Source organism: Neoarius graeffei, chromosome 17 (assembly GCF_027579695.1).
Source record: "Neoarius graeffei isolate fNeoGra1 chromosome 17, fNeoGra1.pri, whole genome shotgun sequence".
NCBI classification, from domain to species: Eukaryota; Metazoa; Chordata; class Actinopteri; order Siluriformes; family Ariidae; genus Neoarius; species Neoarius graeffei.
In genome coordinates this window covers 54824490-54840254 of record NC_083585.1, presented here as the reverse complement: position 1 = coordinate 54840254, position 15765 = coordinate 54824490, and the positions used below count along the sequence as shown (strand labels likewise).

General features: G+C 41.6%; 1 protein-coding gene across 8 annotated transcripts in view; it reads right to left on the bottom strand.

The window, feature by feature from the left end:
* The window catches only part of rap1gap2a (RAP1 GTPase activating protein 2a), a 299474-nt gene that overhangs the window by 54880 nt on the left and 228829 nt on the right, over positions 1-15765 (bottom strand). For all 8 annotated transcript variants that reach the window (XR_009650206.1, XR_009650205.1, XR_009650204.1 and 5 more), the window contains 3 exons: positions 4535-4567; positions 4205-4444; positions 935-1038 (listed from right to left, as the gene is read on the bottom strand). Coding sequence is in view for 2 of the 8 variants with exons in the window: in XM_060897746.1 (XP_060753729.1) it covers positions 935-1038; positions 4205-4444; positions 4535-4567 (377 nt within the window). In the remaining 6 variants the exon portion in view is untranslated. The remainder of the gene's footprint in view (positions 1-934; positions 1039-4204; positions 4445-4534; positions 4568-15765) is intronic.

Below are 15765 nucleotides of genomic sequence, written 5' to 3'. Positions count from 1 at the left end.
GGCTGACACATAGACACAGACAACCATTCACACTCACATTCACACCTACGCTCAATTTAGAGTCACCAGTTAACCTAACCTGCATGTCTTTGGACTGTGGGGGAAACCGGAGCACCTGGAGGAAACCCACGTGGACACGGGGAGAACATGCAAACTCCACACAGAAAGGCCCTCGCCGGCCACGGGGCTCGACCCCGGACCTTCTTGCTGTGAGGCGACAGCGCTAACCACTACACCACCGTGCCGCCCCTTTTTTGGTAATATTAATGAGATTTTTTTTTTTGCAAAAAGTTACTTGCTGTGGTTGTTTTTGATTGAAGACTTATCATTATTAATATTCAGCTATATTGGTGACATATTTATGGAATAAGAATAAAACAACCAGTTGATGTTCACCAAGTGTCAGCTTTATTTTCAGTTTCAGCTGTTCAATTACAATACAATACATGACTATCCAGATCTAACTCAGGGACTGGTGTGTATTACGTGTATGGCGTGTAAGCATCTCTTGACACAGATGGAACTTTACCATGAACACAGCATGAGGAAGGCGGTAAACCGGACTCGCATGATCAGTGACCATCTCCACATGGAACGACTCGGCAGCTATACACTGGGTGCTTATGTAGACGGGGAGTGGAGTTTGTCCGAATGTAGAACACTCGCATGACAATGCACTGTCGCCGCCGCGTCGGGATAAAAAGAGAAAAAGGCCATGTTTTCAAGCTTGACAAGTGTTTTTATGAGTGTAGTGGCAACTTTTACAGGCGTGTCGGCAATATTGTGGTTGTAACGGTAAGGAAACATTACATATCGGCCCGATATGCTGAAAAGGCCTAGTTAGAACCCTGCAGTACATGTGATGTGTTCAAAAAATAGTGTAGGTTAATACAGTATGTGCGTGTGTGTGTGTGTGTGTGTGTGTGTGTTATACCTGAGCATAATACGAAGGAATTCCTGACCTTCAGCCTCTTCGTGCTTTAAAGACATAATGAGGTTTCCCAAACTACTGCCACTGCAATAGTAGTTCATGTGCTCCTGAAAAAGAAAGAAAGAGAGAGAGAGAGAGAGAGAGAGAGAGAGAGAGAGATGCTTCAATCTTCCAAGCTTCATTTCATTTCCTGAATTCTTCACCACACCAGCTCCCCCCATCTCCTCTTCACTCAGAGACACACGGAGAAAATGGTTCATTTCCCAAACTCCTGATTTCACATCCAGCTCAGCTCGGTGTGTCATTTTCTCGCATTTCCATCAAGCTCTCCATGAGACGTAAATGCTACGAGTAGAAAAACACTCAAAAAGACAGGTTTTATCCATCAGTGAGGAAAAAAAAAGGCTTTTAAAAATGGCATTACAGGTGTACTCTTGACGCTGAGGCAATGTGACCTTTTAGACCTCAGATTGCTTGAGAAATGAAAAAAGATAGTTGATAAAATGCTTAAAGTAACTTTAAACGTATATTCTGAGTAATACTTCATTTGAATAATGCTTTTTCACACCTGCCGAAGAACTAAAATGGCCTGTGAGAATTTCTATACCTTTGTGTAAGGAGTGCAAGGATTTCTTAATATGTATCAGTGTGCAAATTGGATTTTTGGCCCCTTAAGTACCACCGCCATTTTTATGTTAAACGATTAGCCATGGCACGTTAGACTCGTTACGATGTAGCAGTAGCAACAAACATAACTAGAAAAGCACTCGGAGAGTGCAGACCTCTGCCAAGAATCCTTTAAAAAAATCCGGGATCCAGAAGGTGATCCGGATCACCGCCAAAATTTAAAGGATTGTTACTTGTGCCCAGTCACACCTCTGGAAAAAATTTCAGAGCAATCCGTTCATTACTTTTTCCATAATGCTGCTAACAGACAAACCAACAAACAAACCAACGCTACCGAAAACATAACCTCCTTGGCGGAGGTAACAAAAGACTGTACGGTACAATAGCTATTATTCTATCCACATTCACTGGACATGAGCAATCGCGTGCTCTGATTGGCTACACTACTACGAGGATATTACGTAGCTCATATACCGTGAGTAGAGAAAAACAAAATGGTGTAGCGTGTTGCTGAATCAACCGAGGACGAAATAAAAACCCTACTCGAAAACAAAACCACAAAAAAAGCAACAAAATATTGAATAAAAGTATTTGATGGTAAGAACGTATCTTTTTTTTATTTTTCAAGAATTATTATTATTATCGGGCGGCACGGTGGTGTAGTGGTTAGCGTTGTCGCCTCACAGCAAGAAGGCCTGGGTTTGAGCCCCGTGGCCGGCGAGGGCCTTTCTGTGCGGAGTTTGCATGTTCTCCCCGTGTCCGCGTGGGTTTCCTCCGGGTGCTCCGGTTTCCCCCACAGTCCAAAGACATGCAGGTTAGGTTAACTGGTGACTCTAAATTGACCGTAGGTGTGAATGTGAGTGTGAATGGTTGTCTGTGTCTATGTGATGACCTGTGATGACCTGGTGACTTGTCCAGGGTGTACCCCGCCTTTCGCCCATAGTCAGCTGGGATAGGCTCCAGCTTGCCTGCGACCCTGTAGAACAGGATAAAGCAGCTACAGATAATGAGATGAGATGCGATGAGTTTTGGATAAAGTTTTTATTTATTCTCATCTCATCTCATTATCTCTAGCCGCTTTATCCTTCTACAGGGTCGCAGGCAAGCTGGAGCCTATCCCGGCTGACTACGGGCGAAAGGCGGGGTACACCCTGGACAAGTCGCCAGGTCATCACAGGGCCGACACATAGACACAGACAACCATTCACACTCACATTCACACCTACGGTCAATTTAGAGTCACCAGTTAACCTAACCTGCATGTCTTTGGACTGTGGGGGAAACCGGAGCACCCGGAGGAAACCCATGTGGACACGGGGAGAACATGCAAACTCCACACAGAAAGGCCCTCGCCGGCCCCAGGGCTCGAACCCAGGACCTTCTTGCTGTGAGGCGACAGCGCTAACCACTACACCACCGTGCCGCCCCCGTTTTTATTTACTGAATCTGCAAAACATAAAAATAAAAATGCTCTGTTTCTCAAAATCCAGTGAATGTAGATAAAATAAAACAGTTATTCCACTCAATCTCGTCGTACATAGCCAACTCGGTGCTGCACGCCTCATCAGCTCTCAGCTCATGTATGACTCGATTTCGTGGAATAACTGTCAATTGGAGCATGGAGCTAGCCAGCTTGTTAAGTGCATCATCACATTTAGCTCTGTCAAGCAGATTATGTTTTCAGTGCAGTTTGTTTGTCTGTTAGTAATCAGGAGTGCGCAAAACCTACTAACCCAATTTCCATGAAACTTGGTGGAAGGGTGTAGCTTCGGCCAAGGAAGAATCCATTAAATTTTGGAACAGATTTGAGTCATAAGGTAGCTCCACGGATTTAGCATCACTTTCGCTAACATTGCAAGATACGGTATTTGGCCTTGGCAGAAATCTGTACTCAGCAATAGATCCATCCATCCATCCATCCATCCATCCATTATCTGTAGCTGCTTATCCTGTGCAGGGTCACCGGCAAGCTGGAGCCTATCCCAGCTGAGGCGGGGTACACCCTGGACAAGTTGCCAGGTCATCGCAGGGCTGACACATAGAGACAACCAACCATTCACACTCACATTCACACCTACGGGCAAATTTAGAGTTACCAGTTAACCTAACCTGCATGTCTTTGGACTGTGGGGGAAACCGGAGCACCCGGAGGAAACTCACACGGACACGGGGAGAACATTCAAACTCCGCACAGAAAGGCCCTCGCCAGCCACTGGGCTCAAACCCAGGACCTTCTTGCTGTGAAGCGACAGTGCTAACCACTACACCACCGTGCCACCCCTCTTATACCACAGAGACTAAGAATTTATTATTTATTACAACGGAGCAACACACCATATTTGTTTTTGTTTACTTATATTTAGATTGTCTTGTTTTCTCTCAAACTGCAGCTTGTTGTATCACATCACATAACCCTGACACTGGAGACTCCTTCCATAAATGCAAAATAAATGTCTTCTATGTCTGTTTATGTGGAATATCTGCCATATCCTGAGTGAACAAGGAAAGAAATGAATGCATATTCAGGATGGATGATATCCAACACAGCATCCTGTTCCTGGTTTATGCCCTTTCTCATGACTTGAGAGATGTTGAGATGCATGCCGTAAACGGTAGGCATATAAGTTTAATTAGATTTATACTCACTCTTCCGAGAAAGTGTTTGCGGTATGCTCGTGCTGTGCTGTTGCTCTCCAGCTTAAATCCAAATCCTGCTCCTCCTCCTCCTTGCTCTCCCCCATGTCCTGCGCCTTCGCTCTCCTCTTCCTCGCAGAAGCTACTGTCTGAGGATGTCGGCGTGCCCAGAGGAGCCTCTGCATCCTCGATCCAGTAACCTCCAAACTGGGGCAGGATGACTTGAGGGTACGGTTCTCCCTTTTCCAGCACCTAGAGAAACAACAGGAGGATAGTACTGATGATAACGAGAGCGTGGAAATGAAATCTGTATGAAGTCTTGGTGGTGATGTGAAAACTCACGTCCTCTATCCGGGGGTACGGGATGTAGTCATCCTAGTGGAAAGAAAGAAAATTTTATTAAAAATTATGAATAAATAAATGTTTGCAAACTAGTTCAGACATCTCCAATCAAAGATGCTCCATCTTCTTCTCTATTCGTAACATAATCTCATCTCATCTCATTATCTGTAGCTGCTTTATCCTTCTACAGGGTCACAGGCAAGCTGGAGCCTATCCCAGCTGACTACGGGCGAAAGGCGGGGTACACCCTGGACAAGTCGCCAGGTCATCACAGGGCTGACACATAGACACAGACAACCATTCACACTCACATTCACACCTACGGTCAATTTAGAGTCACCAGTTAACCTAACCTGCATGTCTTTGGACTGTGGGGGAAACCGGAGCACCCGGAGGAAACCCACGCGGACACGGGGAGAACATGCAAACTCCGCACAGAAAGGCCCTCGCCGGCCACGGGGCTCAAACCCAGACCTTCTTGCTGTGAGGCGACAGCGCTAACCACTACACCACCGTGCCGCCCGTAACATAATCTATTTACGGAAAAAAACAACATTATTGTGAAATTGATTGATTTTTGATTTCTCTTCATGCTAAAATTTAAACACTTTAAAACTTTGGCCGTTGTCTGGACAGCATGTGTAAGCGCTCTTCTCTGTTTTGATGATGCTGTGATGGCGATAATTCTATCTTATGACAAACTGAATTGATTCAGCTGATATCCATTTTGCTACGGCACATATCTATCCACAAGCGTGATAAAATCGTGAAGAAATCACATTTAGCTAGTGAGGTTTTTATCGTATTTAGGCAAACTGACTGTTTTTTACCACTGTGTTTGTTAAACTGGCTCCTGACATGACAAGACGCCATGGTGTGGTGTGTATATATACACACTCCCTGGCCACTTTATTAGGAACACCCATAAGGCCCACTTGATGTTTGATGCAGTTATCCAATCAGCCAATCCTTTGACAGCAGCACGATGTATCAAATCACGCAGATACAAATCAAGAGCTTCAGCTAATGTTCACAATGTTCAACCATCAGAATGGGAAAAATTGTGATCTGTAAGTTTGACTTTCTTTCACTGTGGCATGGGTGTTGGTTTGAGCGGGATGATTTGCATTGGTATGAATATTTCAGAACCTGCTGATCTCCTGGGGTTTTCACACACACCAGTTTCTAAAGTTTACACAGATAGAATGGTGCGAAAAACAAAAAAAACCTTGAGTGAGTGAGTGACAGTTCTGTGGGTGGAAACAAATGCCTTGTTGATAAGAGGGATCAGAGAAAAATGGCCAGATTGGATCGAGCTTTTTTTGTCAGGAAGGATATATACAGTGGTGCTTGAAAGTTTGTGAACCCTTTAGAATTTTCTATATTTCTGTATAAATAAGACCGAAAACATCATCAGATTTTCACATAAGTCTTAAAAGTAGATAAAGAGAACCCAGTTAAACAAATGAGACAAAAATATTATACTTGTCATTTATTTATTGAGGAAAATGATCCAATATTACATATCTGTGAGTGGCAAAAGTATGTGAACCTTTGCTTTCAGTATCTGGTGTGACCCCCTTGTGCAGCAATAACTGCAACTAAACGTTTGCGGTAACTGTTGATCAGTCCTGCACACCGGCTTGGAGGAATTTTAGCCCATTCCTCCGTACAGAACAGCTTCAACTCTGGAATGTTGGTGGGTTTCCTCACATGAACTGCTCACTTCAGGTCCTTCCACAACATTCCGATTGGATTAAGGTCAGGACTTTGACTTGGCCATTCCAAAACATTAACTTTATTCTTCTTTAACCATTCTTTGGTAGAACGACTTGTGTGCTTAGGGTCGTTGTTTTGCTGCATGACCCACCTTCTCTTGAGATTCAGTTTATGGACAGATGTCCTGACATTTTCCTTTAGAATTTGCTGGTATAATTCAGAATTCATTGTTCCATCAATGATGGCAAGCCGCCCTGGCCCAGATACAGAAAAACAGGCCCAAACCATGATACTACCACCACCATGTTTCACAGATGGGATAAGGTTCTTATGCTGGAATGTAGTGTTTTCCTTTCTCCAAACATAACACTTCTCATTTAAACCAAAAAATTCTATTTTGGCCTCATCCGTCCACAAAACATTTTTCCAATAGCCTTCTGGCTTGTTCACGTGATCTTTAGCAAACTGCAGATGAGCAGCAATGTTCTTTTTGGAGAGCAGTGGCTTTCTCCTTGCAACCCTGCCATGCACACCATTGTTGTTCAGTGTTCTCCTGATGGTGGACTCATGAACATTAACATTAGCCAATGTGAGAGAGGCCTTCAGTTGCTTAGAAGTTACCCTGGTGTCCTTTGTGACCTCGCCGACTATTACACGCCTTGCTCTTGGAGTGATCTTTGTTGGTCGACCACTCTTGGGGAGGGTAACAATAGTCTTGAATTTCCTCCATTTGTACACAGTCTGTCTGACTGTGGATTGGTGGAGTCCAAACTCTTTAGAGATGGTTTTGTAACCTTTTCCAGCCTGGTGAGCATCAACAACGCTTTTTCTGAGGTCCTCAGAGATCTCCTTTGTTCATGCCATGAACAAACATGGCACAAACATGTGTTGTGAAGATCAGACTTTGATAGATCCCTGTTCTTTAAATAAAACAGTGTGCCCACTCACACCTGATTGTCATCCCATTGATCGAAAACACCTGACTCTAATTTCACCTTCAAATTAACTGCTAATCCTAGAGGTTCACATACTTTTGCCACTCACAGATATGTAATATTGGATCATTTTCCTCAATAAATAAATGACCAAGTATAATATTTTTGTCTCATTTGTTTAACTGGGTTCTCTTTATCTACTTTTAGGACTTGTGTGAAAATCTGATGATGTTTTAGGTCCTATTTATGCAGAAATATAGAAAATTCTAAAGGGTTCACAAACTTTCAAACACCACTGTAGTAACTCATAGCAACTCAGCATGCAACAGCAAAAGACCACATTGGGTTACAGTCCTGCAGCCAAGAACAGGAATCTTAGAATCAAGAACAAGTTCCTGTTAAAGGCACTGGTGAGTGTGTATATACAGTATAAGTTTTCTTAAAATTGTGGTGTTAGAATAAGCAATTGGCAGAAAAATCAATTTTGGCTGTTCTGAAGAATTCAGCCCTGGTGAAATCTGAGAGGTTTTCACAGCCCAACATACAGTTTTCCAAGTTAAATAAGACATAATTTATTATGATATGGATACTAGATCATTATATTGTCCAGCACTACTAATTACTGTGTATAATTTAAAACAGTCCTGCTACAATTACATTCTTCTAAATGTACAGCTGCATGTACAGGAGTGTACCGCCTTGGAGACAAGCTGTTGTACCACATATCCCCAGTTAATAGCATTACTTCTGAGAGTGTATTATCATCCAGAAACCAGACAGCATCCCCCTTAACACACACACACACACACACACACACACACACACACTCAAAAACAGACCGACAAACCTAAGCATTTTACATGCACTACTAATAGAGCAGAAACAGCAGTCAGTTTGCACTTGCACTATGTTCTTTGACATTTCAGTCTGCTCTAGCACAGCTTTCGCTCTTGACCTTTATCACGTCTGGCTGTGGAAGACATTCAGTGCAGATGTTTAATACGAAGGTAACCCGAGGCCAGGACCTTGTTTTTTTTTTTTTTTTCTCAAAAGCTTTACTGAGTATATTACTAGCAGCAACAGAAAGAAGCAAAGAAGTGAGCACAGGAGTAGTTACATACAGACAACAGACACATATACCGTACACATGCACATGCAGATACTGTACATCAAGGTACACACACACACACACACACACACACACACACACACACACACACTCCACACCTTGTGCTTCTTAGTTTCCTCGTATTTAGGAAGCTGTGGTGATCCACGGTTGCGTTAGAAAATGAAAAGGGGGGGAAATGTTAATCAGAAACCAGAGGCAATACAGGAACAGTGTGCTAGATTCCACACATGCATTTCAGTCAGTGAAAGTCAGTCATGATAAGGGATGAGCAAAGTACTGAGAAATTATCCTGAAAAGAAAATCCTGCTTAATTAAAAGTGAATGAGTCAAAACGGTGCTCAAGTCAAAGATAAAAAGCAGCTACTTTTAAATATACTCGTGTTAAAGTGTAAAAAGTGAAAGGTTTTTTTAAACTAATGAAATTACATTCATCTCATGTTTTCATATGAAAAGTAACATTTTTCATTTTACTTATCAAACACTGTTCGAAGATGATTTTCATTTTAAAGCAGCTGTGATATTTTCCTGGCCATATGCAGGACTAATGCTACAAAGTCCGCTGATTAACTGGTCAGAAATAAAATATCCTGCAACTATTGACTATTAGCTAGAGTTTGATTTGCTGTCTAGCTTAGGGTGACCAGATTTGCCTAGTCTGAAACCGGGACACTTTTGCACGCGACCATGCTCGTGCACGCACACCTTTTTTTTACGTAAACGTGACACTCAGAGAGGTGCTCTTATCATTTTGTTGAAGCTCACATTTATCAACATCTCACATGAAATAAAACAAACAGGCATTTTGTTATCTAGTAGCATAGTGGTATACAGATCAGTTAAATTATGGTCAGACAACAGATTTTGTAATGGCTGAGAATAGGCCAGGCTATGTCCATAGGCCAAATTTACACTGATTTATTTCACCTGTTTGTGAGAACACCAAGAAGAATGCATATGCACATGTAGGCTATATCTCTAAAATTGTATGCACTATAGCATGAACTTAAAAAGTAGATATGTGACCTCAACATAGCCTAGGTCAGAATCAACCTTACTAACCATTCCCCACAACTGAATGAATAAAGCAAGAAGATGTGTACAAAAGTGAACACTTTAATGGAAGGTGCAACAAGCTGTTCAACACAGCAATATGGCCAAACTGTCAGAATGGTATGTTAAACAGAAACAAAAAAGAGACAAGTGATTTGAGAATATATACTACGGAAGCCGAGAGAGGTCCTTCATATAATCTTTTTTTTTATTCGCCTTGTTATCCCGAGATAACGACATAATTAATTCAGGATCTCGAGAAAACAACACAACTAATTCGAGATCTCGAGAAAACAAAACTGTTATTTCATGATCTCGAGTAAACAGCTGAGAAATGGTTCATTCAGGTGCGCCAAGATAATCGATCACCTAATAAGGCAATATTTTGATCAGGGGTTGACACAGGGAGAGATTGCATTAAGTCTTTTAATAAGGGATAATTTCAAAATTAGTCCGCGGCACCTCTGCAGAAGACTGGCCCGGCTTCGTCTCTACCGACGGAGATACAGTGATCCAGCTGAGATCATGAAATAATTGCTTTGTTATCTCGAGATCTCGGAATAACGGTTTTGTTTTCTCGAGATCTCGGAATAACAGTTTTGTTTTCTCGAGATCTCGGAATAACGGTTTTGTTTTCTCAAGATCTCGAATTAGTTGTGTTGTTTTCTCGAGATCCTGAATTAATTATGTCGTTATCTCAGGATAACAAGGTGAATAAAAAAAAGATTATATGAAGGGCCTCTCGTGGCTTCCATAAATATACACTCAAACAAAACAGCAATAAAGGAGGAGAGGGGTGACAGCCCGAGGAAAGCCCCCACAGGAGCGCACAGCATTTGCAGCATAGGCTACCCAACTCAGTACAAGAACAAAGCACTTACAGTGTGTGCAGTAGGCTTCGTGCGCATTGTTCTGCACCTCTCGGAGGAAGGGGTAGGTGCCCTGTAAATCTTTGGAAAAGGTACATTTTCTTTTCGGCATAATTGCTGCGGCATTACTGCTGCTAGCTGCTAGACAAAGAACATTCGCGCCAGTTAATGTTTATTTTATTGTTGCATGGCAACACGTTCTGTTGTCTGGAATAATGTGGCTAAATAAACACCCATGCCACAGGGCCAGGGGGCAGTAACCAGGAAAGTTTGCGATTCCTGTCAATTCATCAAAATAGTAAATGCAGACATTTCTCCGCTAATGATTCCCACGCTGCTCAGTCGCAAACGTCGCAAGTGGCGAAAACTGGGACATATCCGTGTCCCGACAGACTTTTGTCGGGACTCGGGACACACAACCCCAAATCGGGACTGTCCTGGTAAAACCGGGACGTCTGGTCACCCTAGTCTAGCTAATTATGCATGTTAGCTGCTAGAATTGATGCTAGTCTAAGCCAACATTCACAAAGAAATCACACTAACTTTCTTAAATATAGCTAGTTAACATTAGCAAATTGGCGAAACTCAAATCCAACATGCTTTTTTTTAGATTCGATGGAGTTCTACAGTGGGAAATGAGATGCCACTTTTTATATGAGTGTTTGTTTGTTCCAGCATACTGAAACAAGGTAGGGTCTGAGGTAGGGCTTGGGGCATGCAACCTCAATTGCATGCCCCAAGCCCTAAAAAAAAAACAAAAAAAAAACCTACAGTCTGGCACATCTTCAGTTGCACACGGATAGTGATATGATTGGATGCTCAACTGAAATCACTGGAGATTTTATTTTATTTTTTTGGTGTTGTTGGGAATATAATAAAGTACAAGAGTACAAGTATTCCATTTCAATAATACTCAAGTAAAGCATAAATACAGCAAAAACTATAAGGGCATTCGGTAGAGTGCATAACTTCACCAAGCTAGATATTTGGATTTGCATCAAAATCTAATCAACTGTTCCTTGGCCCATGGCTCACCTTTCCTCCTAATTTCATCACAATCCATTCACTACTTTTTGGGTCACATTGGGAAGAGCAAAAAACACCCAACAACAACAAAAACCCTGGCTCTACATATATAACTGGATCCTGGATCTGCATACATATCTGGCTTTATATCAGACTCTAATCAATTGTTCCTTGGCCCATGAACCATCTTTCCTCCAAATTTGACCCAAATCTGTTCACTACTTTTTGAATTATGTTGGGAAGAGCAAAAAAAAAAAAAGCCTGGATCTGCATACATATCTGGATCCTATCCACATACATAGCCTGATTCACATCAAACTGTAACCAATTGTTCCTTGGTCCATGGCCTACCCTGTCTCCAAATTTTATCCAAATCCGTTCACTACTTTTTGAGTTATGTTGGGAAGAGAAAAAAAAATCAAAATCTGGATCTACATACATATCTGGATCCTGGATCTACATACATATCCAGATTTGCATCAAAATCCAATGAGTTGTTCCTTGGGCCATGGCTCACCTTTCCTCCAAAGTTCATCCAGATCTGTTCACTACTTTTTGACTTACATTGGGAAGAGCCAAAAAAAAAAAAAAATCCTAGATCCACACAGATACCCAGATTTGCATCAAAATCCAATGAGTTGTTCCTTGGGCCATGGCTCACCTTTCCTCCGAATTTCATCCAGATCCATTCACTACTTTTTGAGTTATGTTGGAAAAAGACAAAGAAACGGAAGCAAAAACATAACCTCCCCCAGCAAAGTTTGTTGAGCTAATAATACTTGAGGATTAAAAAATGTTTCCACCCCTGGTTGAGACATTAAGTGGGAAGGATCAAATCTTATCTTTAGTTTTCCAAGTCCATCATGCTCTACTGAACAACCTTGAACAGAAAAGGTATAACCCTTTCATTCAAACAAAAAAATAATAATAAATCCCACTAAACTTACAATCTGTCGTCTGTCACTAGGTATACTACAAGGATCTACTTTTAATTTCTCCTCAAGGGTTCCTTCTTTCATCGTATCTATTTTTGTACCTTTTTCTGAAAGAGAAACCCTTGATTTTAAGGATCTACATACAACTATTAACTCTTAACTAAACAACCCTTGAACCAAAACATTTTCTTTTCTACCAGTCATGTATTTATGTATAACTCCTGGAATCTACAACCCTGAAGAATTTAGTTTGAAATAAACCCAGATCTGATATCCGGATGCTATTGAAGGCTGTGATTAAATAAAGAAGCACGTGTGTTAGTTTAGGACTGGAAGTAACTTGTGCAGGCCAGTCGATATCCAGCAGCAGGGCTGGGGGGGGGGGGGGGGGATCACGGCTCAGGAGATAATAGAACATAATAGTAGGAGTCATCTTCATAAGTGTCTCATGCAATACAGCTTATACAAAGCAGCCTGAATTCAGTCTGTGGCCATAGTAGGAGTACATAGCAGATAGCAGGAGTCTGTGCTACAGTACATGTACCATACACTCTGAGCGTCTGTACACAATCCCATGCAAATGTATTTCATTTACAAAACATGATATAACTCGATAGGAAACTAAAAAAAAAGGTGTTTCAGTTTACGTTCATTAGATGGCAAAAGTGTTAGAGAAGTTAATATGAACAATAGCCAAGGCCGGATTAACTATATGGGCCTGCGGCACAGTGCCCAGGGGCACTAACCACTCACAGCCAGTGGGGGGGCACCACATGACAGAAACTTTAAAAATATTTTTCGTGAATGTTTGTACACTTAAAATGGTTATACACTTGACATTGTTAAATAGTCATATATAATTCATTATGAACACTAATTTCATAAGAACAACAACAATAATCATAATTCTGAGCAAGAGTGGCCTATGTGACCATTAACCCCCCTTTCCTCAACCTGTCAGTTGAGCCAGTCCACCTACGGCGAAATGTATCAATTTTTTTAAAACCGCGGTAGAAATGAAAAATGGACAGACATCAATTGAGTGGTTGTGCGAAGAGAAAATTAAAAAAAGAGAAAGACTCCAGGCGTGTAGCTGCAATTAAAAATGTTCCAGTGTTAGATCTTTTTTTTTATTAAAACATCGACAACTGCTGTCACTACCAGCGCTGAAGCCGAAGCTAGTGAAATCAGCGATGCTAGTGAGGGAGATGGCCCTGCTAGCACTAGCTGGGGAGATGCTACAACCACAGCCAGTGTTAGCCGAGGGGTTGGTGACGAGACATACAAATATATGCTGCTCATTTTTGAATAAGACATTTCAATATGCCTACGTGCATACCGTTGGTTGTTTTCAGTGAATTTGATGGGCTGATGTAGCCTACTTAATACATTTTCAATGAGGAAGAATGACGTGTACTATTGTTTATGTATATGCTACTATTTTTGACAGCAAAGGGCAAGGTTTGTGAGTGTGTGCAGGAGGTTACTGAACGCGTGCGCGCAGTGTGTGTGTGTGTGGGGGGGGGGCACTTGAGGTATAGTGCCCAGGGGCACCGCATTGGCTTAATACGGCACTGACAATAGGAGACATTTTGTTTCTCTCTCTCTCTACATGTTTAGGATTTCCCTGAAGACAAGAAGCTCCAACATACGGACTGCAATCCTGGACGAACATCATCACCTTTGACAAATATAAACAAGAGACAGTCAGTGACAAGGGTGGCGCATTTAAGCCAATCACGCCAGTCCTGTTAACAGCTTTCATAACCCCCGGCTTTAGTTTTTGCCCCATGCACGTCTTTGAACTTTGTATAGTACAACACGATGCTAGCTTTGCGTGTTGTGTATACGGTAAGTGCTACGCTTGAACATTTCATCAGCTTCTTTGTACCTATTGATATCAGACATGACAGTTGCCAGAACACTCTCGGGGCGCCTTTTCTTTTGAAAACCATTCTGTTTTTGCTTTAAAGAGGAAGAAAGAGACAATGCTGAATTGTTGGTTGTTTTTCTTTGTAATAGGGAAGGTCGTTTTAAAACTCTGAGCAATCCTTTGTTTATTGTTTTGCCATTAAATCACACCGATGCTAATTCTCTGGCATCAAGCCAGGTCTATATTACTTCAATACATTTTACATCAAGTCTAGTCTCTCGTGTCTGGTCTGATTGATTTGTGTTATGATCCTTGCTTCTCACTGATACAATGAGTTTTGTGTTAAATTGAAACAAGCAAAAAGAAAGAAAAAGGGGTTGTAACAAGAGAGAGTTTGAATAAAATAAATAAACTGCGTCTTCGGATACGTCTGTGAAGATTCTCAGTCATCCATGTCTTCGGATACAGTTGGGGTTTATCATACAGTATGTTTTCTTTCATTATGCAATATCCACACTTGCTTTTTTACAAGGTGAAAATCTAAAAGACAGTATACTGTTCATGCTTACCAAGCAAAAGGTTAGGGAAGCAGCTTTGGGACCAAAACGTTGCTGGTTCGATTGCCTCGGCCGGCCAGCTGGCCGGCAGGAATGGCTGAAGTGCCCTTGAACAAGTCACCTGCTCCCCAACTGGGTAGGTTGTACATTGCTCTGGATACGAGCGTCTGCTAAATGCCATTAATGTAATGTAATTCTATCTAATAGTATGGTATATCTCATTAAGAACCAAGAAATCAGTAGTACTGATCAGTTCTCCAATCATTTGACTTTCATTTCATGTTTCCGTTTTCTCTCTCTATTGGAAATATCTATATTGCATGTAAGTATGATGCCAGACACCTACACGAACCACCCAAACACACAGCTGTAGAAGTATTAACCAGACCATATCACCAACTTGCAGCGCTGTCCTAACACGTCTACCCTGGTAGTTTTAACTTCTGAACGTAAATATCTGCTTTGTATTCTTCATAAAATTCATGAATCATTACCCATGCGAAATGCCAGGAAAATTCCATCTATTCATTAAACGAACCGAAGACGTTTGATGAAACTCCTTCAAGGTAATAATATATGCCCAGACATCTGAAATTACTAGTGCTAGACATTAAAGCCTGGTTTAAGCTTCGTCAGAACATCTCAGAAGTGCTTCTGAGAATGTCCTGAAATGAACTCCTGAAAACCTAGATAATTTATTACTTTTTAACAGTAGGATTTTTTTGTTTGTTTGTTTTATGCTTGCAGGTGATACATCAGTCAAGACATTGTTTTTTCACCCCACCTTCCTCTGTACCACCTTCAGAAGCACAAACCAGCCATAAAACAAACTGGGCGGCTGCAAACCTTCAAAGACTCCTCCTAGCTTTTAATTTTGAGACCTCAGGCTCTTCGACGGTCCACTCATGAAATGCTAGCTTTTGAGCATCTGAATCTAGTCGATATGTTTAGGATAGCAAGGCTTGCTGATCTCCTCTTTGAAAGGAGTGTTCTGCATATTGATCTGATGTTCTTTCACTACTGGCGAGCATGTCTTTTTCCCCTCTGGCATACACACCCATGTCTGTTAGTGTTGTGTCAGATCAATGAGTCATCCTTGTTCATAAGTGAAAAAACCTGATTTGCAGATCGCACCACG